At 47.5% G+C, this 27,343-nt stretch overlaps 1 protein-coding gene across 7 annotated transcripts in view; it reads left to right on the top strand.

The window, feature by feature from the left end:
• The first annotated feature begins 235 nt into the window (after positions 1–235).
• The window catches only part of lpgat1 (lysophosphatidylglycerol acyltransferase 1), a 205,774-nt gene continuing 178,666 nt past the window's right edge, over positions 236–27,343 (top strand). For 2 of the 7 annotated variants that reach the window (XM_038810979.1, XM_038810970.1), the window contains exons 1-2: positions 236–1,049; positions 9,314–9,574. In XM_038810979.1, the coding sequence (XP_038666907.1) occupies positions 9,337–9,574 (238 nt within the window). In that variant the 5' untranslated portion in view covers positions 236–1,049; positions 9,314–9,336. Of the gene's footprint in view, positions 1,050–1,405; positions 1,474–9,313; positions 9,575–27,343 lie in introns of all 7 variants that reach the window. The other 5 variants (XM_038810932.1, XM_038810943.1, XM_038810962.1 and 2 more) reach the window with 5 other exon arrangements.

The following is a 27,343-nucleotide window of genomic DNA, read 5'->3' on the forward strand; positions in this document are numbered from 1 at the left end:
AACTGTCTTTTACCACGAGCGTAAAAAGGGATCTGCGGCTGCCGGGGAGAACTGTTGGCAACTGGAGCGTAAATGCAAATGTGAACACAATACGAGAGAGTAACTGCGTCCGCTTTCCTCCCGCGTTCTCTTCCTTTGTTCGATCCAGAGCGTGGCCCTGACGTGCTGCGTAATGCGTGAGAGGAGGAGGCAGGGGGGGGGGGAGGGAGGAAGGAAGGAAGGCCGGGAGGGAGGGGGGTGGGGATGGTGTGCGGGTTCAGCTGCTTATACGTGAAGGCCGGAGATTGTAGTGGAGACACAAGGAGAAGGTTCTGGTAGTGGAATGTGCCGGGCTCCAGGGTTCTGGAACGCCGGGCGGTGAATGCGCAGCCCGCCAGCCCCGCGCGCTGAGCCTGCTGCAGCGCCCACAGCCATGTGAGAGTCACAGTATGTGTGATAATTGTTCAAGCTGGGCTCCTACTAACTCTTCATTGTCGAGGGGGGCACAGGCTGGCTCTTTAGACAAGCTAGCAGCCGGCTCGTTACCCCCCACAGGGGATCCTGCCTGTCCATTTGTATTGAAAATGAACTAAGCCGTTTAATATCTTTACATTGAGGGATTACCATCGGGACATTATTTGTATTTTTTTTTAAACTGAGAGGGCTAAGGAAGGAGAGAGAACGTTTAATGTTGTAGCTGATCGGCTCGAAAGTGAACATCGTCGGTTTAAAGTCTCCAAAATGGGCATGGCACCGAGGAAGGGAAGGGCTGGCTAGCACTTGTCAGGTGCGGATATTGTGAACGGTATTAATCACCGACTGGATTATTTGTATTCTTTTCGTGTCTTATCATTCTTGTCAGGATATCAGTAAGGAAACCAGCTTCTTCTTGGCCCAGTGGCTTCAGGCAGTTGATGTTCATCCCCGTCATATCTTTGAGTAACTGCCCAGACGATCAGTCCATGACCTCTCAGCTACCACAATAGTAACCGTCCAGCATTCTCTCGCTGTATGTCCCCTTCATCTCGATATTATTTCCATTTATAGATACTGGGTCACACACAACATAGGTAAGCCTGTGTTTAATACTTCTGTTTGAATTATATTCTAGTTTTAATTCTGCTCGTTCGCTTGTTTTCCTTCCCCCCAACGTAGGCGTGGGGAAGTCACAGGCAAATCTATCCGAGCGACAGAAAGCAAGTCGGCTGATTTTATCAGTCGTGACCAAAGTAGATGGACAACAAGGGCTAGCCTAGAGCGAGAAAGTGAATCTTTACACATGTAATCGGCAAGTCTTGTTGCCCAGGATTCCCAAATGGGGATAATCTGCATTTAGCCTTGAATTTTAAACTGAGTCTGGGACTATATTTTGGTTTTGTCTTTTGTATTTCAAAGACACAATATCTTTTTGTTAAACCGATTAAAGGAAATTGAAATGTAAAGTAGTGACGTAACTGGGCGGACATACTCCGGTGTCTCCTCCATTGATAATAGGTACGTTAGCAGTTCCTGTATTTCAAGTCGCAGTTTCGGAAGTTAGCATTTGACCCTATATGCTAAATATATGTTGAGGTTAATTTTCTTTCTATTTAACCTTCAAAGCACAATTCTCGTTATTGCCAGTATGAACCTGTTAATTTAAAAGCAAAATATGTTAATCGTTCTTTTATTTATTAAATTGAATACGCTTTGAAGAGTACTTCCTCAAATTCTTTGGTGTAAAGCTACAGGATGAGATGGTTTATCATTACTGTTTTCGTGAGAATGATGTGTCTGGTGAAGGTGAACATTAATGTTCTACGTTTCAAGTTTCATTCAGTGATAAACGGTTCAATTACAAGATTTGTATGTTTACAACTTAATCCTTAATTATTCTAGCAAAGCGCCCAGAGAATTGAATTTTATGGATTCAGTTCTCGAGTAACTTTGGCTTTTTTACTATAATGATTACACTTGATAGTGTACACAACACAATTAATGCAACTTGGTTCTTGTATGCAGATGGCATTGTGTTTTCAAATACAGAATGCTGCTTTTCTCATTTAACTTTAGTAGATAATGTGGAATCAATGTGCAGGTACACCGTGACATTTCTGCTGTTGTGCAGCAAAAGTGACAAAACTCTGCAATCAGATCCCAACCTGGCTCCCAACCAGTAAGAGACTGGGTGTGTTTGGGTTTGCCACTGAGTGGAATATAATCCACTTTAGTAGTGTCAGTTTAAAACCTGTTTAGCTTGTTTAAAAACAAATGTTTTGACAAAGCAAATGCTCCAACTTGTGATCAAAACAAATGTTTTTGCAGTCGCCACAAAGTATTCTCCTGGCAGCTGGTGTGCCATTCATAACTCCAGCAATCAGCAAATCACTATATTTGCTAGCTGCAAATCACACTCACAGTCTTGGAATATAACCACAGCCATAGTATGTCTGAATATTGTGCACTACCTCACTTTCAGATGGCTTTTTGTAATAAAGGTATCCAACTCCTGTTTGATTTAGATTTATACAATATATTTATTAGCTATGATTTGAAGTTTGTTTAATTGTATGCACTGACCTTGACAGCTGCTGTCCTATGGGCAATTGCAGTTTTACTACCTAGATATTTCTCAGTCTTTGTTTCAAGCTATGCAATTGCTGAATTCTACTTCGTCATGTCCAGCATTGCCAAATCACAGAGTCATAAGATTGAGCAATTGTTTTTTGACCAATAAATGTTTTTAACTCTTGCAGCCAGTTTTTATACATGAACATAGAACATCAAACATTAATACTCTTCATCAGGGTTCATTTGGCTCTCTGAGACTATAAGACATAGGAGCAGAATTAGGCCACTTGGCCCATCAAGTCTGATATTTTTCTCATTCCCATTCTCCTGCCTTCTCCCCATAACCCCAGACCCCCTTATTAATCAAGAACCTATCTATTTCTGTCTTAAAAACACCATGATTTGGCCTCCACTGGCAAAGAGTTCCACAGATTCACCAACCTCTGGCTGAAGAAATTCTTCCTCCCTCTCTGTTTTAAAGGATAGTTCCTTCAGTCAGAAGAGAACATGGTACTCTAAATTTATTTTTAAAAAATAACTTAATTCCTTACAATTTAAAAAAAAAAAAAAAATTTTATTAAGATTTTTACAAAATATAAACATCACAACAATATGAACAAAACAACAGCGGTAAAAACCCAAGACCAACACCCACCCAACTTCAAAAGCAACTGCAAACAAAAGAAAACCCTTGTACTCATCCTCTCAGGGCAAATTTCACCTTCTCCAATTTAATGAACCCCGCCATATCATTGATCCAGCCTTCCACGCTTGGGGGCCTCGCATCCTTCCATTGGAGCAAGATCTCCGCCGGGCTACTAGGGACGCAAAAGCCAGAACACCGGCCTCTTTCGCCTCCTGCACTCCCGGCTCCACTGCAACCCCAAAAATTGCGAGTCCCCAGCCTGGCTTGACCCTGGATCCCACCACCCTCGACACCGTCCTTGCTACCCCCTTCCAACACTCCCCCAGCGCTGGGCACGCCCAAAACATATGGGTGTGGTTCGCTGGGCTTCCCTAGCACACCTGTCCTCGCCCCCGAAAAACCTACTCATCCTCGTCCCAGTCATGTGGGCCCTATGCAGCACCTTGAACTGTATGAGGCTAAGCTTCGCACAGGAAGAGGAGGAATTCACTCTCTCCAGGGCATCCGCCCATGTCCCCTCCTCAATCTCCTCACCCAGCTCCTCTTCCCATTTACCCTTCAGTTCCTCCACCGAGGCCTCGTCCACCTCCTGCATTACCCGGTATATGTCCGAAATCCTCCCTCCTCCAACCCACACCCCCGAGAGCACCCTGTCCCGCACCCCACGTGGGGGCAGCAAGGGGAACCCCTCCACCTGCCGCCTGGCAAACGCCCTCACCTGCATGTACCTAAACATGTTCCCCGGGGGGAGCCCAAACTTCCCCAAGCTCACGAACCTCCCCTCCACAAACAGGTCCCTCAACCTCCTAACCCCTACCCTGTGCCAGCCCAGAAATCTGCCATCAATGCTCCGTGGGACAAACCGATGGTTCCCCCGTATCGGGGCCTCCATCGAGCCCCCCACTTCTCCCCTATGCCGTCTCCATTGCCCCCCTATTTTGAGGATAGCCGCCACCACTGGGCTCGTGGTATACCGCGTTGGAGGGAGCGGCGACGGCGCCGTTACCAGCGCCTCCAGGCTTGTGCCCACACATGACACCACCTCCATCCTCTTCCATGCTGCCCTTTCCTCGTCCATTACCCACTTACGCACCATCGCTGCGTTGGCAGCCCAATAGTACCCACAGACGTTGGGCAAGGCCAGCCCCCCTCTATACCTGCCCCGTTCCAGGAACATTCTTCTCACCCTCGGAATCCCATGCGACCACACAAATCCTGTAGTACTCCTGTTGACCCTCCTAAAAAAGGTCTTCGGGACAAGGATGGGGAGGCACTGGAACAGGAACAAAAACCTCGGGAGCACCGTCATCTTAACGGACTGCACCCTCCCCGCCAGTGACAGCGGTAACATATCCCACCTCTTGAACTCCTCCTCCATCTGCTCCACCAACCTTGTGAGGTTGAGCTTGTGTAGGGCCCCCAACTCCCAGCCACCTGGACACCTAGGTACCTGAAGCTCTTCCTGCTTCAGTGGGAGCCTACCAATCCCCTCCTCCTGACCCCCCGGGTGCACCACGAACAACTCGCTCTTGCCCAGGTTCAACTTATACCCAGAGAAACCCCCGAATTCACTAAGAATCCTCATCACCTCTGGCATCCCCCCCACCAGGTCCGCCACATACAGCAACAGGTCTTCCGCATAAAGCGACATTCGATGATCCTCCCCACCCCGCACCAGGCCCCTCCAGTTCCCTGACTCCCTCAACGCCATGGCCAGGGGCTCAATCGCCAATGCGAAGAGTAAGGGGGACAGGGGGCACCGCTGTTTCATCCCCCGGTACAGCCGAAAGTACTCCGACCTCCTCCTATTTGTGGCTACACTCGCCAACGGAGCCTCATAGAGCAACCTCACCCAACGGATAAACCCCTCCCCAAACCCAAACCTCTCCAACACCTCCCACCGATATTCCCACTCGACCCTATAAAAGGCCTTCTCCGCATCTAATGCCACCACTATCTCCGCCTCCCCTTCCATAGCCGGCATCATAATAATGCTGAGGAGCCTTCGCACGTTCGTATTCAACTGCCTTCCCTTCACAAACCCCGTCTGGTCCTCATGAATGACCCCCGGCACGCAATCCTCTATTCTTGTGGCTAGGATCTTTGCCAGCAGCTTGGCGTCGACATTTAGCAGCGAAATCGGCCTATATGACCCACACCGCAGAGGGTCCTTGTCCCGCTTCAGGATCAAGGAAATCAGCACCCGTGACATAGTTGGGGGCAATGCCCCCCCCTCCCTTGCCTCGTTAAAGGTCCGGACCAACAAGGGGCCCAACGGGTCCACATACCTTTTATAAAATTCCGCCGTAAACCCATCCGGCCCCAGCGCCTTCCCCGACTGCATGCTCCCTATCCCTTTAACCACCTCCTCCAGCTCGATCGGCGCACCCAGTCCTTCCACCTGCTCCTCCTCCACCCTCGGAAATCGCAGCTTGTCCAAGAAACGCCCCATTCCACCCCCCTGCACCGGGGGTTCCGACCGGTACAGTTCCCCATAGAAGTCCCTGAAGACCCCATTAACATCTACCTCCTTCCGCACCACCTTCCCAGCTCTATCCGTCACTCCCCCAATCTCCCTGGCCGCGTCCCACTTTCGGAGCTGGTGTACCTGCATCCTGCTCGCCTTCTCCCCATATTCATACACCGCCCCCTGTGCTTTCCTCCACTGAGCTTCCGCCTTTCTGGTAGTCAATAGGTTGAACCTGGCCTGAAGGCTACGCCTCTCCCCCAGCGATCCCTCCTCCGGAGCCTCCGCATATCTCCTATCCACCCTCACCATCTCCCCTATCAGTCTCTCCCTCTCCCTATGGGTTCGGATGGAAATCAATTCCCCTCTAGTCACCGCCTTCAATGCCTCCCAGACCGTCCCCACTCGGACCTCCCCGTTGTCGTTGGCCTCAAGGTATCTCTCGATACACACCCGAACCCTCTCAGCCACCTCCTCGTCTGCCAGCAGCCCCACCTCCAAGCGCCAGAGCGGACGTTGGTCCCTCTCTTCCCCCAGCCCGAGGTCCACCCAGTGCGGGGCATGATCTGAAATGGCAATGGCGGAGTATTCCACATCCTCCACCCTCGAAACCAGCCCCCTGCTCAGGACAAAAAAAATCAATCCTCGAATAGGCCTTATGCACGTGGGAGAAAAACGAGTACTCCCTGGCCCTTGGCCTCGCAAACCTCCAGGGATCCCCCCCCTCCAAAAATCTGGTCCATAAATCCCTTCAACACCTTAGCCACTGCCGGCCTCCTACCCGTCTGGGACTTGGATCGATCCAATGGGGGATCCAGTACTGTGTTGAAGTCCCCCCCCCATGATCACCTCCAGGTCCGGAATGCGGCCCAACATACGTTGCATAAACCCCGCATCGTCCCAATTTGGGGCGTAAACATTCACCAACACCACCAGCTCCCCCTGCAGCTTACCACTCACCATCACATACCTCCCGCCACTGTCAGCCACCACATTTAACGCCTCAAACGTCACCACCTTCCCCACCAGGATCGCCACCCCCTCGACTCTTCTCATCCAGCCCTGAGTAAAATACTTGCCCCACCCATCCCTTCCTCAGCCGAACCTGGTCCGCCACTTTCAGGTGTGTCTCTTGGAGCATAGCCACATCCGCCTTCAGCTCCTTCAAGTGCACAAACACCCGTGTCCGTTTGACCGGACCATTCAGCCCCCTCACATTCCAGGTTATCAGCCGGATCAGAGGGCTCCCTGCCCCCCTCTTCTGCCGATTAGCCATAACCCATCCCTTGCCACCACCGGCCAGTGTCCCCCGCTCTGCCAGTTTCCCACGGCGGCAACTCCCCCCCCCCCCCCCCTCCCCCTCCAGCACCCCCTGCATCCTCCAGCTCCTTTCTGACCGTTTCAGCAGCAACCCCCCCAAAGGCTAGGACCCCTCCTAGCCGTGCCCCTCCCTCCATAGCACTCCCGTGAGCTAGCTAACTTCTGCTGACCCCGGTGACTCCCGCCCTACCTCCGACTCCTCCCCACGTGGGACTACCCCTCCTCCTTCGTGCCCATCAGTGGGTCCCCCCCCCCCGCTTTTGCGTGGGAAAAGAAAACAGCCAGCAATGGCCCACGCTTCTCAGCCCCGACTCTGCCCCCACCATTTCACAGCGCGGGAAACTCGAGAAAAGCCCGCGCTTTTGCCCTGCCCAGCCCCGCCTCCTCTAGGGCAACTTCCATTGTCAGTCCCCACCAGCAGCTCCCCAAACTCCCCGTTTACCCCCCTGCCCGAACCCATCCACCAGACCCATACAGAAAAACGCATACAAAAAAGACATAACGACATCACCCCACCCACCCTAAGGCCAACCCACATCTTCCATTAAACAGAGCAAATACAAGTACATTATTATACAACATCCCTCATCTTCGACCTTCAGTTTGAGTCCAGTTTCTCGGCCTGCACAAAGGCCCACGCCTCCTCCGGGGACTCAAAATAATGGTGCCGATCCTTATAGGTGACCCACAGACGCGCTGGCTGCAACATGCCAAACTTCACGCTCCGTTGAACCCGGCCCTCCGCTTCACCACCTCCGCACTCCAGTCCTGGAAGATCTGCACCTCCGTGTTCTCCCACTTGCTGCTCCGCTCCTTCTTGGCCCACCGGACACGCACTCACGATCCACGAACCGATGAAACCGCACCAACACCGCCCGCTTCGGCTTGGGCCTCCTAGCCAGAATTCTGTGGGCCCCCTCTAACTCCAGGGGCCCCTGGAAGGACCCAGCCCCCATCAGCGAGTTCAACATAACAACCACATAGGCCGCTAGGTCCGACCCCTCCAGCCCCTCCGTGAGGCCCAGGATCCGCAAATTCTTCCGCCTCGACCGGTTGTCCAGCTCCTCGAACCGATCCTGCCGCCTTTTATGGACGCCTCATGCATCTCCACCTTCCCTGCCATCCTCCCTTTCGGAGGCCTGCTTTTGCAGCTCCCGGATCGCAGCCCCTTGGACTGTCTAAGCCTCCATCAGCTCCCTGTTGGTTACCTTCAACAACTCCAGCAGGTCCACCTTAAGCTCCTGGAAGCAGCGCAGCAGAGTCGCCTGCTGCTCCTGCGCCCACTGCCTCCACTCCTCTGGGCCTCTGCCGGCCACCATTTTGTTTTTCTTCCCCCGCTTTTCCAGGGGCGCTTCCACCGTTTTTCTTCTTACCCCACTCTTGGTCCAGACCATAGGACCGTAGGGATCGACTCCTGTCCTCTTCTCACGTCGGGATTTGCCGACAAAGTTCCGTTGGGGGCCCTGAAAAGAGCAGCCGAACGTGCGGCTTAGCTCCGCATTGCCGCCACCGGAAGTCACTTAATTCCTTACTAACAATACAACCCCATTTCCTCTCCCCATCTGCCTGTCCTTTCAATGGGACGCATATCCTTGCATGTTTATATCGCAGCCCTGATCCCCTTGCAGCCATGTCTCTGGGATGAGCACAGTATCATACCCTCCCCAATTTCAATGTGCTCAACAAGCCCATTTACCTTGTTCTGTATACTACACATTAGTCCTGCATTGACCACTACCCTTCTCATACTTGTCACCTTTTTTGCCCTGCCTGAGGTTAAATTCCTGCCACCTTCTATACTCTCTGCTCTATTATGTGGGCTAGAAACTTTACTAACCTCTCTTGAGCCATCGACTCCTTTAACTAGTTGAAAGTCCACATCATTAACCTGCACTTCTACCCTCTCCTTTAACTTTGCTTTTTTAATTCTCCATGCAACTGGGTGGCGCGGTAGCACTGTGGTTAGCACTGTTGCTTCACAGCGCCAAGATCCCAGGTTCGATTCCCGGCTTGGGTCACTGTCTGTGCAGAGTCTGCACGTTCTCCTCGTATCTACGTGGGTTTCCTACGTGTACTCCGGTTTCCTCCCACAAGTCCCAAAAGATGCGCTGTTAGGTAATTTGGACATTCTGAATTCTCTCTCTGCGTACCCGAACAGGCGCTGGAGTATGGCGACTAGGGGATTTTCACAGAGATTTCATTGCAGTGTTAATGTAAGCCTACTTGTAACACTAAGAAAGATTATTATTATTAACTAAGCATCCCTTTGACGTCATTGCTGTAGAACACACAATTTGTAATCTTGTTGATTTATTTGCATTTTGTACAAGAATCTATTATTGTTTCTGCAGGGCCAGGCAGAGGAGGTAGAGGCATGGCAATGAACAGAAAGGAAATACAGCATGGCAGCTGGATATTGATGAAAGGCACAATCCGATTTCTTTTTATGGTCATCAACAACCTGGTTGCGATTCCATCCTATATTTTGTATCTCATAGTTCTTCAGCCATTGAAATTACTTAACAGTAAACTGTTCTGGCACGTGGAAGGAATAATGTTCAAATGGCTGCTGGCTATGGTGTCTTCTTGGGGCTGGACAGCAGGATACACGGGTAAGAATTTAAGAGGAGTTATAGATTATTGCATTGCTAAATGAAGTGCGGTTTGATCTATTTGAACAGTTTTGTATTTGTGTAGGTGTGCTAACCTTAGAGTCAAAATCACTAAATCAACACATGTGTTTATTTTTCTGCTTCTCAAACACTTGATCCAGAGCTATTTTATTGTGAAGAAGGTTGGCAGTAATCTGATCCAGCAGTTTGTCAGTCTTTCTCTGGCACTGTCTCTGAGGGCAATGAGAATAATTGTGTAGGTCTTGGTGACTTGTCTGATGACTTGTCTTTTCTTATTCCTCCCTCCTTGTGTGCAGTTTTGAGCTCCACTTAGCACATGGTGGAACGATGTGTAGTCGATGCAGCAAACAGACTTTCTTTGCCTTTTTTATATTTTGTGTCAAATGGCAAGTTCCGAAGAGTAATTAGGGAGACCTATTCTTGCCAGTACCTAGTGATGAGTAACACTAGTTTCCCTCCAGTAATTTCTGTTTGGGGTTTGAGTGTGTCAGCTGTGGCTCCAGTCATAGCACACTTGCCTCTGAGTCACAAGGTTCCGAGTCCCACTCCAGGGTTTGAGCACAAATATCACGGCTGAAGTTTCAGTGCAGTACTGAGGGGTGAGTATAAAACCAAGGCCCCCATCTCTGCTTGGCTAGATGCAAACAAAAAAAAATCTCATGACACTATTTTGAAAAATAGCAGGAGAGCTTATCACAGTGTCCTCGTCCAGCCAGTGTTTAGCTCTCCGCCAACTTCACAGAAAAAAATGATCTTGTCATAATCATGTTGGTATTTTTGGGAGTTTGCTGTGCTCATATTACAGCAGTGACTACAATTCAAAAGTACTTTGTTGGCTGTAAAGTGCTTTGAGATGTGCAGTGGTTGTGAAAGGCAGTATATAAATACAAACTTTTTTATAGCTCTGTTGGAACTGTAGAATTTATTTTTCTTAAGCAGAAAAACAGAAATAAGTATTAAAGTCTATTTAAAATTTACTCTTTCGGTCATGCTTTCAATAATCTCCTGTAGCCCACTTACTGTTCGCTGCCGCCATATTTGTGCAGTGCCATTGGACTTCTGGCTGTGTTTAAAACCTCCCAAGTTGTTGTTTGCTATTTGTTAGAATTGGCGAGTGGAGAAAAATACAAAGTTATGAGAGCATAATGCTGCCGCCAGGAATTTCTGTTCCTTGAATTTTGGTTGAGTAATTCTACTTTTATCTCTCTTTCCTATGATGCATGTTTCCATTGGCAAGTGGCTTAATGCAGGATTTTGCCCTGATATTTTGAAATGAGCAACTGGAAGGTGTGAAACAGTTCCACATGGGTGTGGTGACGGTGCTAAATTTACTTGAAAGTGTTGAAACCAGTATAACGTGCAGAGACCTGAAGATTCAAATGGTTTTCTCAGCAGTACACAGGTTGTTCAGGAAAAACCTCTAACAGATCATTTCTAACAACAGTAAACAGTTGCCAGTAACAATATTAGTAATTAATGTGTTCTAATGTAATCAGTACATTAATAATGATATGGAAATGTTGGAAGAGCTTTTTAAAAAAAAATGGCCAAGGTGCCACTCTTTGTAGATTGGGAAACTTCAACAAGAATTTGTTTCATTATTAGACTTGTGATATGACACAGTGCTACCAGCCACCTGCTCAAATCTCTGCCCCATCCATCCTCACTTCTAACCACAAGTGTGAGCAGCTCATTATTTTTGTTATCACCAAAGAAGAGACCATCTTTTTAGCTGCCTCTGTTCCCACCATCTTCTTACCCACCAAGCTAATTGCTGCCTCTCTCACTGTGAATGCTCATCTCCTCCTCACTAGACGTCATTCGTTAAGCCAATCTAATACTCCCTTGGTCCTGTTGTTACAAGACTCTGACAACCCAACTTCACCCCGGTCCCAATACAAATTGACGTTGTAAATGGCAATCTTTCTTTCAAAACCTCCATCAATTTCCTGAAAAAAAGACACCATGGACTGCTCTGCCACCTCATCTTATTGCCTTATCCTCAACTTTCCTTTCCTCCCCATATCCTTTTTAAAAAAATTTTGTTTTTCCAATTAAGGGGCAATTTAGCGTGGCCAATCCACCTAACCTGCACATCTTTGGGTTGTGGGGGTGAAACCCATGCAGACATGGGGAGAATGTGCAAACTCCACGTGGACAGTGACCCAGGGCTGGGATTCGAACCCGGGTCCTCAGCGCTGCAGTCCTAGTGCTATCCACTGCGCCACATGCTGCCCACCCTCCCCATATCCTTGATTGTTGTTTCTTGATTGCTCATTTCTCCCTGAACCCTGAGTTTTAATCCTTGCAGTCAGACTCCAACCCTCCCACAGTATCTATTTGGTGTGTGCGTAGTCACGGAGCCAAGCAATAGCCTTCTAAGTGGCTAGATGGGGAACGTTGAGTCCATCTTCTAAGTTTAGTCACCGGACACTCGGTGACAATATGAATCATTGTTTGGACTGCACCACTGCTGCAGCCCAGACGACCTTGGCAGTTTCACTGATGTTGGGTGGTTGCACAGCAGTCTTTGCCAGTCTGGAAATGGTTTAAAAGGGCTCACTGTTGTTGTGAAAAATCAAAGCCTGGTTTATCAAACAATGGGGTCTACAACGAAAGTGGTTTCAGGTGGATGTTTTTCCCCTGCCATAGGTCCTCAGATGCATTCCTCCGCATGAGGCATGAGGGTCAAGCAGCTCATTGTATTAGGGCAGGCTTGGGTTGGGGTAGACCTTCTGCATTAGCTAGCTTGCAATTATCCGCCAATGTGGGGTGAGGGTAAGAAATGTTGCTTAAGACTGGGAGCTGAATTATTTGAATATAAGAACCATAAAATTCCTACAGCACAGGAGGAGGCCATTCTGCCCATCAAGTCTGCACCAACCTTCTGAAAGAGCACCCTACCTAGGCCCACTCCCCCACACTATCCCTGTAACCCCACCTAACCTACACATCTTGGGACACTAAGGTGCAATAAACTTAGCTTGGCTAATCTGCCTAACTGCACATCATTGGATTGTGGGAGGAAATCCGAGCACCCGGAAGAAACCCAAACAGCCGCGGGGAGAAAGTACAAACTCCACACAGTCAGTCACCCAAGGTCGGAATTGAACCCGAGTCCCTGGTGCTGTGAGGCAGCAGTGCCAACCACTGTACCACCATGCTGCCCTCACTATGGTGATATGCATTGTTGAGTTCTACATTGATCAGTTTGGCGTAGAAGATTGGTACTATACTGGGTGCAGAAGTCTGCAGTTAAGTACGTGATGGCAAGAGCAGAGGTCTTGAGGGCCTGTGATCCCCATGAGGTACCGGCCAGATTAAGGAGGAGGTTGTTGCATGTTTTAATTTTTTTTCTGATGTCTTGATGAGGGACTGTCTGTATGTTGGTGTCTGTCAATGCTGAAGCCTAGATCCACAAGGTGGAGATTGTGCTTCAGTCTCTGGCCGTCCAGGGTGATGCTCTGTTCTCTTTTAGTGATGATATTGGGAAGGTTGAATGTGCTGGCGATTGTTTTACTGGCTCTTGGTCATAGACACCATGTCTTGTAGTTGGCCAGCTTTGCAATATCATTGTTTAGTGCAACTTCCAGCTCAGGGAAAAACTATGGCTGTATGTCACAACAGATGTCACCTCCATGGATAAATTTCCAATACTGGGTTGGGGCAAGTCGTTGATCATAGAACATAGAATCTGCAGTGCAGAAGGAGGTCATTCGGCCCATCGAGTCTGCATCAGCCCTTGAAAGAGCACCCTACTTAAACCTACGCTTGATGTACAAGTTAAACAGGATTTGGGGCTGAGGCAGAGCTCTTGGGTTGCCCATTCACCTGTTTCCTCCAGGCACTAGTCGTATCACTCATATGAACCCTGGAATGTCCTGGAATAGCAGTTCAGTGGTGTCAGTAACCCAGGGGGAGAACTCTTGATGTTTTGATGAATAGGCCAATGTGCCAGGCAATGTAGTGAGGTCAACAAAAATTGCCCGTTTTGAGGTTTCTTTGAAAGCCATTTCAATGAAAGTGATTATTGCAAGGACCTGATCACAGATGCTTCTTTCTTATCAAAAACCTGCTTGGTCTGCACTTGGGATGTTTTCCACTTCTGGTTTAGTCTGCTGTAGAATTAGGTGCTCTACTACCTTGAAGCTTACAGATAGCAGGGGAATTGGCTAGTCGTTTGGTAATTTTGAATCTTTGCCTGGTTTTGAGAGGCTGATGATTTTGGATATGGCCAGGATTTTGGCAGTGTTCCCTTGTACATGACCCATATAAAGAATTGGGCCAACTAGGAGCAGGCCCTTGGGCCAAGGTGTTTTAGGAATTCAGGGAGCATGTTGTCATAGCGGCAGCAGTTTTCAGCTTGATAGTTTGTGGTACATTGTCCAACTCCATTGTGCTGCCTATGAAAGGTTTTTCACTTGCTCCAGATTTGCGTCTTCACTTTTATTTTTCAATGGTGCGTTTCCCATGTGAGTGAGATGTCTCATTACCTGATTAGCATTTCCTAATAGGCAGTTTAGCATTAATGGTTGCTCGGCTGCTCTGAGGTGGTGTATGGCTCCAATATTTCTGACCTGAGTGGGTGAAGTCAGACATCTGACCTGATCACAATCTAGGGATTAGATCAGATGTCTGCCACATCTGAGTCACCTGGAGGATTATGATTGTTGGAATAGAGAGGCAAATTCCAATTCCGGGGTACTGGGTGGTATCTCCTTGGAATGGAATAGAATGAGGATATTTTGTGGTGGTATTATAATATCTTGCTGCATTCTCCCAGTTCGCTTTTTGCAGATTTTACTGTTTCTTTGAGCTGGTGAAGTCCAAACGTGGATCAGTGATGATCTGTGCTGGCAGTGTGGAAAATTGAGCAAGATTTGGCATGATGCAAGAAATGGATTGCTGCACATTGAGCTGGCCCATCACAACTCAGGAGAGTAGTCACGTTTCTATCTAGCATAGTAGAAAGTTCCAAGTAATTTGGGATCATGAATGAGAAGAAGGTCATGCTGTAAGGTCTAGTTTGCAAACATTTCACCATCTGCATCAATTTCTTGATAGCCCCAGTCTGTATGCTGGCTATTATAGACAGTATAGACAGCTGAGTGTGGTAAGATTGGGAGGGGGCTTGTAGATGTTTTCTATCCAGAAGGTATCCTTGATGTCAGGATTCAGTGGAGAACAGATGGACTGCGTCAGCAATGGTTGCTTGGACAAATGTGGCATGGTAGCGCCTAGGGTGTGCAATGGGTTGAAATTGACTATTTTGTACCTCCTGGCTTCATCTGATGGGAGATGTTCATCTTGTTGGGAAGGGTGCTAACTAGGTGTCTCTTAGCTACAGATAGTTCCTCAACATCGAGTTGCAGGTTATGATGTGCAGGTCCCATGGTATGGGCGATGCACAATTTAATATTGTTGGCAGTTTTTAATTCTGTGAAACCAGGATTCCTCAAGACTTGTTGAATGTGTTTTGCCAGGAGGATCATTGGCTTGTCTGGTATAGGATAGGTACTTATTTTTAATAAATATTTTTCTTCTCCTTTTTCACATTTTCATCCAAATTTACACCCACCAACAAACAATCAACAGTAACAAATACAATGCCAATCCCCTGGCCAACAATTCCTCCCTCCCACCAACCCCCAAAACAACCCTAAACATTTTAAATACAAACATCAAAGATAAGGATTCAGGAATCCACCATACACAGTAACCAACAACATATACAGTCCAACATACCCCCTCCCCTAATGTTCGATGCCATCTCATTCTTGAAAATGCATAATAAACAAAGCCCATGAATTGTAGAACCCTTCCATCCTTCTCCTCAATTCAAACTACACCTTCTCGAGTGTTTAAAAACTCCCAACAGATCCCCCCGCCATGTCAGGGCACAGGTTGGAGAGACTGACCTCCACCCCAACAGGATCTGCCTTCGGGCAATCAGCGAGGCGAAGGCTAAAACATCTGCCTCCGCACCCGCTTCCAACCCCGACCGATCCGATATCCCAAGGACCCGGCTCAAGCCTCACATACACCACCTTTTGAAGTTACCCTGAACACCTCCCTCCAATACCCCTCTAGCTTTGGACAGGACCAAAACATATGAACGTGGTTTGCGGGGCCCCCCACGTAATGTTCACAAACATCCTCCACCCCCTCAAAGAGTCGACTCCTCCTCGCCTTTGTGAGGTGCACCCTGTACACCACCTTCAGCTGTATCAGCCCCAACCTCACGCACAAAGTTGAGGCATTTATCCTCCGGAGCACCTCCCACCACAACCCCTCCACCATGCTCTCTCCCAGCTCTTACTACCACTTTGCCTTAATCCCCTCCAGTGGTGCCTTCTCCCAGAAGCACCCCATAAATTACTGACACCACCCCCTTCTCCATTCCCCCTGTCGTCAGCACCTCCTCCACCAGTGTGGAGGCCGGAGCCACCCGAAAGCTCCATATCTCCTTTTTAGCAAAATTTCAGACCTGCATATACCTAAACATTTTCCCCTGCCCCAACTCTTATTTCGCCCCCAGCTCCTTCAATGCCACAAACCTGCCCCCTAGAAACAAATCCTTTAATGCCCTGACTCCCTTCTCCCATCTCCCAAAACTCCCATCCTACTTCCCTGACTCAAATCTGTGATTCCCCCGAATTGCCATTTCCGTTGACCCCGCCCCAGTCTGAAGTGCTGGCGCAACTGCCTCCAGATTTTCAACATCGCTACTACTACCAGACTCCCTGATTACTTCCCCGGGGCCACCGAGAGTGGCGTTGTTGCCAAGGCCCTCAGCGTAGGGTGGGTACTTGGCAGGTGATGTGACAAGAATGCTGATCCATTGCCATCCTCCCACAGCATTGAAAAGACCCGAACCAAATTCAGATTTTTTAAAATGGCTGTGATCCTGGTTTGTTTTTACACAATCCACATACTATCCTCATCCAACACCTCTTCTCTGCTGTACAGTTCAAAAGACTTGCCTTGCCTGGTTCCACTTTTATACAGTTGTAGCCAAAGAATTTTTAGCAATTGCTTTTCTCCTCAGTGCACATTGTCCCCTCCAAAGTTCTGCAGGGACTATCCTTGGTCCACTCCTTAAATGTTGCCCTTTGGTGACATTGTTTTCAGAAATTGAATTCTAAAGTAGGCATGTAAATTGCAAAAGAGTGGTGAAAGGAATAAGGCTGAATATGGACCAAAAAGGATATTTACACATGAAGGCAGGGGTCAAGGCAGAGGTATTGAATGAATACTTTGCATCTGTCTTTACCAAGGAAGATGATGCTGCACAGGCCATGGCAAAAGTGAAGGAAATTCAATAACTCGAAGATTTTAAAATTGATGAAGTGGTATTGGATAGACTGCACTTCAAAGTGGACAAGGCACTGTGACTGAATGCAATGCATTCAAGGATGCTGAGGAAAGTGAGGGTGGAAATTACAGAAGCACTGGCCATAATTTTTCAGTCTTCCTTGAACTCTGGGCTAGTGCCAGAAAAAGGGTGCAAGGATAATTCCAGCAATTAACAGATCAGACTGTTTAACTTCGGTGGTGAGAAAACTTCTAGAAACTATAATTCAGGACAGAATTAATAGTCACATGGAAAAATTCTGGTTAATTAAGGAAAACCAGCATAGATTTCTTAAGGGAAAATAACTAACTTGCTGAAGATTTTTTGAAGAGGTAACAGAGAGGGTTCACAAGGGCAATGCTGTTGATGTGATGTACGTGAACGACCAAAAGGCCGAACAGCAGATTTGAGAAAAGTGGTAGCTCATGGACTAAAAGGGACAGTAGCAACATGGATGGACAATTGGCTGAGTGACAGGAACCAGAGTAGTGGTGAATTGATGTTTTCTGGGCTGGAGGAAGGTTTGTAGTCGAGTTTTCCAACGATCGGTATTGGGACCCTTGCTTTTCCTGATATATGTTGATGGTCTAGCCCTCAGTGTACAGGGAACAATTTTCAAAATTTGTAGATAATACAGAACTTGGAAGCATTGCAAACGATGAGGCGGACTTCAAAAGGGCATAGACAAGTTGGTGGAATGGGCAGATAGGTGAACCATGCAGTTCAATACAGAGAAATGTGAAATTATTCATTTTGGTTGGAAGAACATAGAGAGACAATATAAAATAAACGGTACCACTCTAAAGGAGGTGCAAAAGTAGAGGGACCTCTGTGTACATGTGCATAAGTCATTAAAGTGGCAGGACAGGTTGCGAAAGCAATTAATAAAGTGTGCAGTATCCGAGGGTTTAAGAGGAGCATAGAGTACAAGAGAAAAGAGGTTATGTTGATCTTGTATAAGACACTACTTAGACCTCAGCTGGAGTATTGCGTACAGTTCTGGTTGCTGCATTTTGGGAAAGATATGAAGGCATTGGAGAACGTGCAGGATAGGTTTACGAGAGTGGTTCCAGGGATGAGGAGCTTTCAGAGGCACACTTTCAATGAAACACAGCGCTGCAGCGTGGGGCCCCAGCTATTAGGAGGGCTCCTTATGGAGAGTTGATTCTTGAGGTAGGAACACCAATGAGTGTTGGTAGATCTAAATTTGCTGTTGGGTTCATTGAGCTTATCAGCAAACAATACAGACAACATTGGGCCCTGATTGGTAGACTCCCTTTTAGAGCGAGAAAAGTTTGACGGACATTGAGAGGTGGTGGAGACTTACAAGTAGGCGACGTACTGCTCCCCAGACCTGGAATACCTGACCGTGAAGTGCCGCCCATATTGTCTTCCACGTGAGTTCTCTTCAGCCGTTATCACAGCGGTCTACATCCCACCCCAGGCAGAAGTGAGGAAGGCGCTGGACGAACTATACACAGTTATAAACAGAACACCCGGAGGCCTTGTTCATCGTGGCCGGAGACTTCAGCAAGGCCAACTTCAAGAGTGTACTGCCAAAATTCCTCCCACCAGGGATGACAACACTCTTGGCCACTGCTAATCAAAAATCAAGGGCACCTACCGCACTTTGGGAAATCAGACCATAAGACGGTGCTCCTTCTCCCGGCATACAAGCAGAAACTCAAGCGGGAGAATCCAGCTAAGAAGGTTGTGCAGTGCTGGTCCGAGGAGACAGAATAGCTCTTATGTGACTGCTTAGAGACAGTGGACTAGTCCATATTTAAGAACTCAGCGACCAACTTAAATGAGTATGCCACCACCGTCACAGACTTCATCAGCAAATGTGTGGACGACTGCGTGCCAAAGAAAGCAGTTCCCCAAACGGAAACCATGGCTCAATCGCGAGATTGACTCCCTACTGAAGGACAGATCTGAGGCGTTCAAGGCAGACGACTCTGACCTATACAAGAAATCCAGGTACGACCTCCACAAAGCCATCCGAGATGCCAAGAGAGAATATCAAACTAAGCTAGTCACAGACAGACTCTCGGCAGTTGTGGCAAGGACTAAACAACATAACGGGCTACAAAGCAAAGCCGAGCAGTATCTCTGGCAGCAGCGCACCTCTCCCCGATGAACGCGATGCATTCTATGCTCGGTTCGAGCAGGTAACCAACAATCCGCTGTTGAGTGCCCCAGCAGCCCATAATTCACCCATACCCACCATCACAGCTTCCAAAGTCAGATCGGCCTCCCTGAAAGCGAACCCTCGGAAGGCGATGGGCCCGGACGGGATCCCTGGTCATGCACTCCGAGCCTGCGCGGACCAGCTGGCAGAGGTATTCGCGGACATCTGTAACCTGTCCCTACTCCACTCCGAGGTCCCCACCTGCTTCAAGAAGACCACCATCATACCGGTATCAAAGAAGAACCAGGCAACGTGCCTCACTGCCGTCCGGTAGCCCTGACCTCAGTCATAATGAAGTGCTTCGAGAGGTTAATCATGAGGCGCATCACCTCCATACTCCCAGAACGCCTTGATCCAATGCAATTTGCATACCGATGCAACCGGTCCGCATCAGACGCCATTTCCCTGGCCCTACACTCATCCCTAGAGCATCTCGAAAACAAGAACTCCTACATCAGACTCCTATTGACTACAGCTCCGCCTTCAACACCATAATCCCAGCCAAGCTCATATCAAAGCTCCAAAACCTAGGACTTGGCACTCCACTCTGCAACTGGATCCTCAATTTTCTGACCAAAAGTCCACAATCAGTAAGAATGAACAACAACACCTCCTCCACAATAGTCCTCAATACCGGGGCCCTGCTCTATTCCCTGTACGCACACGGCGTGGTTACAACTCCATCTACAAGTTTGCTGACGATACAACCATAATGGGCCGGATCTCGAATAACGACGAGTCAAAATACAGGAGGGAGATAGAGAACCTAGTGGAGTGGTGTAGCGACAACAATCTCTCCCTCAATGCCAGCAAAACTAAAGAGCTGGTCATTGACTTCAGGAAGCAGAGTACTGTACACCTCCCTGTCAGCTTCAACGGGGCCGAGGTGGAGATGGTTAGCAGTTTCAAATTCCTAGGGGTGCGCATCTCCAAAAGTCTACCCACGTCGACGCTACCACCAAGAAAGCACAACAGCGCCTATACTTCCTCAGGAAACTAAGGAAATTCGGCATGTCCACATTAACCCTTACCAACTTTTACAGATGCACCATAGAAAGCATCCTATCGGGTTGCATCGCAGCCTGGTATGGCAACTGCTCGGCCCAGGACCGCAAGAAACTTCAGAGAGTCGTGAATACCGCCCAGTCCATCACACGAACCTGCCTCCCATCCATTGACTCCATCTACACCTCCTGCTGCCTGGGGAAAGCGGGCAGCATAATCAAAGATACCTCCCACCCAGCTTATTCACTCTTCCAACTTCTTCCATCGGGCAGGAGATACAGAAGTGAGAATACGCACGAACAGACTCAAAAACAGCTTCTTCCCCACTGTCACCAGACTCCTAAATGACCCTCTTATGGACTGACCTCATTAACACTACACCCTGTATGCTTCATCTGATGCCAGTGCTTATGTAGTTACATTGTATATGTTGTGTTGCCCTATTATGTATTTTCTTTTATTCCCTTTTCTTCCCATGTACTTAATGATCTGTTGAGCTGCTCGCAGAAAAATACTTTTCACTGTACCTCGGTACACATGACAATAAACAAATCCAATCCAAGTAGTTCGACACTGATCCCCTGAATTGGCGTGAAGTTTCTGAACTTTCATCGAGTAAATTTGCAAAGCAGCAACCGGGTTTCTGGCATTCGGTCAGGCGGGCAGACTGAGGCAAAAGTAAGGTTACCGACCTAACATTGGGGTGTGAGTCTGCAAAGTCATCAACGAGGTGAGGAGGAGGCGCTGGCCAATGGCCATTCGGGGGAGCAGTAGGGCGACTCTCAACCTCCAGGCCAGGCCTAGAAGGGTAGGCGGGCAACCAACCAAAAGAACAGAGGCCATCAGGCTAGACGGGCAACCAACCAAAAAGAACAGAGGCCATCAGGCTAGACGGGCAACCAACCAAAAAGAACAGAGGCCATCAGGCTAGACGGGCAACCAACCAAAAGAACAGAGACCATCAGGCTGGACAGCCAGCAGCGGCAGGCAGGAGCACATACACTCATCTCGGCCTGGCCACCCGAGTGAGAGCCGAGAAGTGAGCAGAGCAGCAGTCAGGAGGTGCAAGGAAGGCCAGGCAAGTGCTGGTGTGTCTCAGGGAATCGGGAAGCTGTGACCAGTGAGAGCGAGGCGACTGAACTAGGGCAGAGGCCATAGAGGCAGTAGGGCTGAGAGTCAGAGGGCTAGGCTGGGTAACAACTGGAGTAGGCAACAGGGGAGAGAGCAGAGGCTAGACCAGATAGCTAGCAGTAGCAGCCAGACATGCATCCGGGAACACACATGGTTGCTGAGGCTTGAGACCCGGCGACCCGATTGAGAGGTGAGCAGAGCAGCAGTCAGGAGGAGCAAATAAGGCCAGGCAAGCGCTGGCGTTTGAGTATCGGGGAGCGGGACAACTCAATCAGTTTGAATGGCCAGCCAGAGTAAGAGGGCTGGGCAGCAACCAACGTCATCTTGTGTTTTTATGTTGAATTTGTTGCCTTTTTTTGGTGTCAGTCATTTCTCTCTCTGATCGATTGCAATGTCTTTTATGATTCCCGGCTTGCCTTGACCATCCAGCAGCCAGTTACTCTGGTAGACTTTGGTAGTAAACTCCAGCTCATTTCCGAAGACTGCCCCCCTACCAACTCATGAGCTTTGTTTAATATCGTCACTGATTTTGGGCCGCTTAGACAGACGGCTGCTATTGCTTAAGGAGGCTTCACTCTACAGAAGATTCTGAAGATCTTATTCGTGAATTGTTGAAATCAAGACAGATCATCCCCAGTCAACATGAAGAGACAATATGAATCTAGCAGTCAAAAATGTAGTTAGGTGAAGGTGAGGCAAGAGGACAAAGCTGGGCAAAGAGACCGTTTGGCATTTGGTTTGAAGTATAGAACATAGCTCGAATTGCACATTCATCCTCAACAACATCAGTGCCTTGACTGATGACTTCAACCTGCCAATTCCCAGAAACAATACATCTGAAAAACTTGAACAAGATATGGGCCGGGATTCTCCACCGGTGGGATACTCCGTTTTGCCGGCACCCGGGAGTTTCCTGACGGCATTGGGCTGCCCCACGATGGAAAACCCCATTGACCGGCCGGCGTAACGAAGAATCCCGACGACGGGTCAGGGCAGATGGCGAGGCGGAGAATCTAGCCCATTGAGTCTGAAATAGGAATGGAACTGCAAGATACTGTTCAAGCTCATTGTTCTCCTGCTGCTGAAGTGAGGGAAGAAGCCCACTCTGAAGATATTGCCTTATGGCCAAATTCTGTTCCACTGAGTATGATTAAATATTTTGTAATAAATAGACCAGCGAACACGGGTAACAGGTAACATGGAAAATTTGAGAAAAGATTACGGTTCGAGGCCGAGAGTAGTTTAGAAGTCTTCATGAGTTCCACTTTCTGAGGGTGAAGAGACATGGCATGACGGAAAGGAGAAATTAGTTGATTTTTTTGGAAACCACTAAGGCAGTCTACTGTTATGTTTGTAAATGATTCCCTGACCTTAGTAAAGGGAACCAATTGTTTGTCAGTGGATACACTAACTGGCACAATGTTGGAAGAGATATTGCTGATCATGAAACTTCCAAAAGTTATATTTTTAATAATCTTTATTAGTGTCACAAATAGGCTTGCATTAACACTGCAATTAAGTTACTGTCAAAATCCCTGAGTCGCCACACTAAGGCGCCTGTTCAGGTACACTGAGGGAGAATTCAGAATGTCCAATACACCTAAAGCATTCCTTTCGTGACTTGTGGGAGGAAACCGAAGCACCCGGAGGAAACCCACGCAGACACTGGGAGAGCATGCAGACTTTGCACAGACAGTGACCCAAGCCAGGAATTGAACCCGGTCCCTAGCACTGTGAAGCACATTGCTAACCACTGTGCTACGTGTCGCAAAGACTATGTGCATTCGTTCAAAGATGTATCTGGAAGAACTGATTCTGCGTTTATCGGTTCAGTTAGAAAAGGAGTGTTCTTACTGGAGGAAAGTGCTGGGACATGTTATTGCCACAGTCCAATTGCTGTCTTCATTGGGACTAAAAAGGACATGATGCGTCATCTAGTGTCGAGTCGAGGTAATTTTATAACCTGTCTTGAATATATATATATATCTCTGAATTTGAGGAATTTTCTCAAAAGTGCATTTGAAAAGTTATCAATATTGTGGCTCAGGAAGACCCAACTTTTTAACACACAGAACCTACAATGTCTTCATCACTAATAATGGCAGAGCGGTTCAGAAACCAATTCACGAATGAAGTCAAAGATGTTAAATACTATTCCATGATAGTTGTTCCAACACCAGATGTGAGTCATGTGGACCAATTAACATTACTTTTAAGATCTGTGATCAGCAATGATGAAGTTGGAGAGTGCTTTCTCTGTTTTGTTCAGCTACAATCCCACACTTCTGTGCCTGGAGACACGGGCTTTGGATATCATTTCAAATTTAGGTTTGGACACCAAAATTTGTCATGGGCAGAGCTTCGATAATGCCTCAAACATAGAACATAGAACATAGAACAGTACAGCACAGAACAGGCCCTTCAGCCCTCAATGTTGTGCCGAGCCATGATCACCCTACTCAAACCCACGTATCCACCCTATACCCGTAACCCAACCAGCCCCCCTTAACCTTACTTTTATTAGGACACTACGGGCAATTTAGCATGGCCAATCCACCTAACCCGCACATCTTTGGACTGTGGGAGGAAACCGGAGCACCCGGAGGAAACCCACGCACACAGGGGGAGGACGTGCAGACTCCACACAGACAGTGACCCAGCCGGGAATCGAACCTGGGACCCTGGAGCTGTGAAGCATTTATGCTAACCACCATGCCACCCTGCTGCCCCTAAACATGGCAGGAAAATATTCAGGTCTGCAAGCAAGACAGTGGGTAGCACTGTTGCTTCACAGCTGCAGGGTCCCAGGTTCACTTCCCGGCTTGGGTCACTGTCTGTGCAGAGTCTGCACGTTCTCCCCGTGGGTTTCTTCCGGGTGCTTCGGTTTCCTTCCACAAGTCCCGAACAATGTGCTGTTAAGTAATTTGGACATTCTGAATTATCCCTCGGTGTACCCGAATAGGCGCCAGATTGTGGCGACTAGGGGCTTTTAACAGTAACTTTATTGCAGTGTTAATGTAAGCCTACTTGTGGCAATAAAGATTACTAAATTAATTAAGACTGAACAACGCAAGCCCCTGCGCATTATTCATCCCATGTTCCAGTCACTCCTTGAATTTGCAACGCAGCAGCTGAAACATGTGAGGCAGTCGTACATTTTTTTTACTTTGTTCAAAATTCATATGCCTTCTTTTTGGTTCTGCACATCTGTAGAATATGCTGCATTCACGTTTGAAGAGGCACATGGAAAACATTTAATGGTCAAAAGAATTTGTGACACCATAGAATCATAGGCTTCACAGTGCAGACAGAGGCCATTTGGCCTCCCGAGTCTGCACCGTTCCCTTGGAATGAGCACCCTACTTAGACCTACACCTCCACCCAATCCCCGTAACCCCACCTAACCTTTTGGAGACTAAGGGCAATTTAGCGTGGCCAATCAACCTAACCTGCACATTTTTGATAGTGGGAGGAAACCGGAGTACCCGGAGGAAACCCACACAGACACTGGGAGAAAGTGCAAATTCCACACAGTATCTCGAGGCTGGAATTGAATGAGACCCTGGAGCTGTGAGGCAGCTGTGCTTAACCACTGTGCCACCATGCCGCCAGATACGCTCATACAGATGCTGTTTTGGTTTTGAGACTCCACTTTATCGATTATATAAAGGAATGCTAATCCAACATAGCCGCGTCAAATTCCGAGAAATCCCATGTGAAAGCAGAAGCAAAATTGTTAGCCGAGAAGTTTTAAAAATTCAATATTGCAGTTTTCACTATTTTGTGGAACCATTTACTTCAAAGAATTAATGCTGTCAGCAAATGGCTGCAAAATGTTAATGCAACTTCATTGAATGCTTCACATTTGTGCTAGAACTCAGTTAGAAGTTTTGTCATAGATGTTCAAAATGACTATATCTCAATGGAAAAAAGGCACTAACATTAACAAAAAATCCAGGTCCCTCTGATGATGAGAAACATTCAAGACACAGGAAGTTATTTTGATAAAACTAGAGACAATGAAATCACTTTAAAAGGAAAGCAAATAACATCATTTAGACTGTCAAATGGTGCATTTGTAGAGTAGGAGTGAATCTCTGAGCAAGAACAAATTATTTTCTGTTCTTTTCAACAAAAGTTTAGATGAGATTGCTAAGACATGCTGCAGTAAGAGGTTATTTGAATTCTACTGGGAGGGTGTAGACGCAAATCTTTTTGACGCTGAACTTAAACAATTCATCAATTTAATTGATAATGATGAGCTCTGTACTTTAAAATCATCAGCTGATTTGTACAGACTTGTACATGATGGTTTGCAGGCAATCTTTCCAAATGTGGAAACCATTCTGAAGATCTTTTTAACAATACCTGTCACAAATGCTTCTAGTGAACGTTCTTTCTCTCTTTTGGAAAGAGTGAAAAATTTCAATGAGTCAAAAACATTTGACAAGTTCAGTAATACTCATGATTGAAAATGCCCACTTATGATGATGTGATTGATGATTTTGTGAAAAAGAGTGCAGGAGAAGACATCTAAGTTGCCACGGATTGCAAACAACTGCTGAAGCAAGAAAATAAAAAAAAACTGTCCCTCTACCATGTTCTCCAGTTTAAATTCTGTTCTTCAAGAGAGAACATATGCTGGTCTGTTATAATGTATACCTCTTCATTCACCTGAGGAAGACAGCGCTCCGAAAGCTAGTGTTTGAAACAAATACATGTTGGACTTTAACCTGGTGTTGTAAAACTTCTTACTATAATGTATAATGGCTAGTGGTCAGATGCATACAGGTATAACCGGTGAGTAACCATCATCCCCCACCCCCCAATCGCTTTTTACTGGCCTTCAGAAAGTCTTCCTACTCTTCTGGACAATTAAAGAACAAAATTCTGCCGGCCAATTTCCAGCAAAGCCACTGATATTAGATTTGGCCCAGACACTCAACTTCATTGGAATATTTGTTCCTGCACTCGACGTTTTCTGGCTTATCTGTCCTGCACTGGTCTGTGTTGTGCTGCAGTCAAATCATGAAATGAAATTAAATGAAAATCACTTAATGTCACAAGTAGGCTTCAATGAAGTTACTGTGAAAAGCCCCTAGTCGCCACATTCCGGCGCCTGTCCGGGGAGGCTGGTACGGGAATTGAACCGTGCTGCTGGCCTGCTTGGTCTGCTTTAAAAGCCAGCGATTTAGCTCAGTGAGCTAAACCAGCCCCGTTGATTTCTGCACCCTGTTGCTCATTGGCCAGTTCACCTTTGCTTGCCTCAAGGCAGAGATTTCAATATTCACCATCTCTACCATCGTGCTGACAATGGGTAGGCTTGGATTTCAATTTATCAATTCGTACAGGCTTATTGTTTTCATAAGTTAAAGACCACTACAGCAGTCTGTGGACCAGTGATGTTGGGTTTCTGTGCCTTGCATTGTGTGAGCTGTGGGGTCAGGAGGGCATTAACGTCATTCAGGGCGGGTCTTGACAACATGCAGGGAGGGGTCAACACCATGTGGGACAGAGTGTGACGGGGGACCCCCACAAAGAGAGAGAGCATGTGGCTTGCAAAAGTGTAAGTACGCATCGGGAAACTTCAGTTATGGTGATAAACTGGAGAAGTTGGGACTGTTTTTGATAGTTATTCAAAATTGAGGGATCTGGACATGGTAGATAGGGATAAACTGTTCCCACTTGTGAAAGGACCGCTAGTTACCCTTGAGAAGGTAACTTCTTGAACCACTGCAGTCCCTGAGGTATAGGTACGCCCACAGTGCTGCTTGGGAGAGTGCTGGTGTCAGCTTTAATCGAGGCATCGAAGAGAGAATTAGATGATTATTTGTAGAGAAACTATCTGCAGGATTACGGGGAAAAGGCTGGAGAATGGCAATAGGTGAAATGCTCATTTGGAGAGCTGGTGCAGACACAAATGGACCAGATGTCGTCGTTCTCCTGCACTGTAACAATTCTTGTGTTTCCATGTTGTAAGGGCCCTTATTTTCCCTTTCTTTATTTTTGCTGTCATCATTTGGACCCAATCACCGCCTTTCCGATTCATTACCAATCAGACTGATTG

Source organism: Scyliorhinus canicula, chromosome 1 (assembly GCF_902713615.1).
Source record: "Scyliorhinus canicula chromosome 1, sScyCan1.1, whole genome shotgun sequence".
NCBI lineage: Eukaryota > Metazoa > Chordata > Chondrichthyes > Carcharhiniformes > Scyliorhinidae > Scyliorhinus > Scyliorhinus canicula.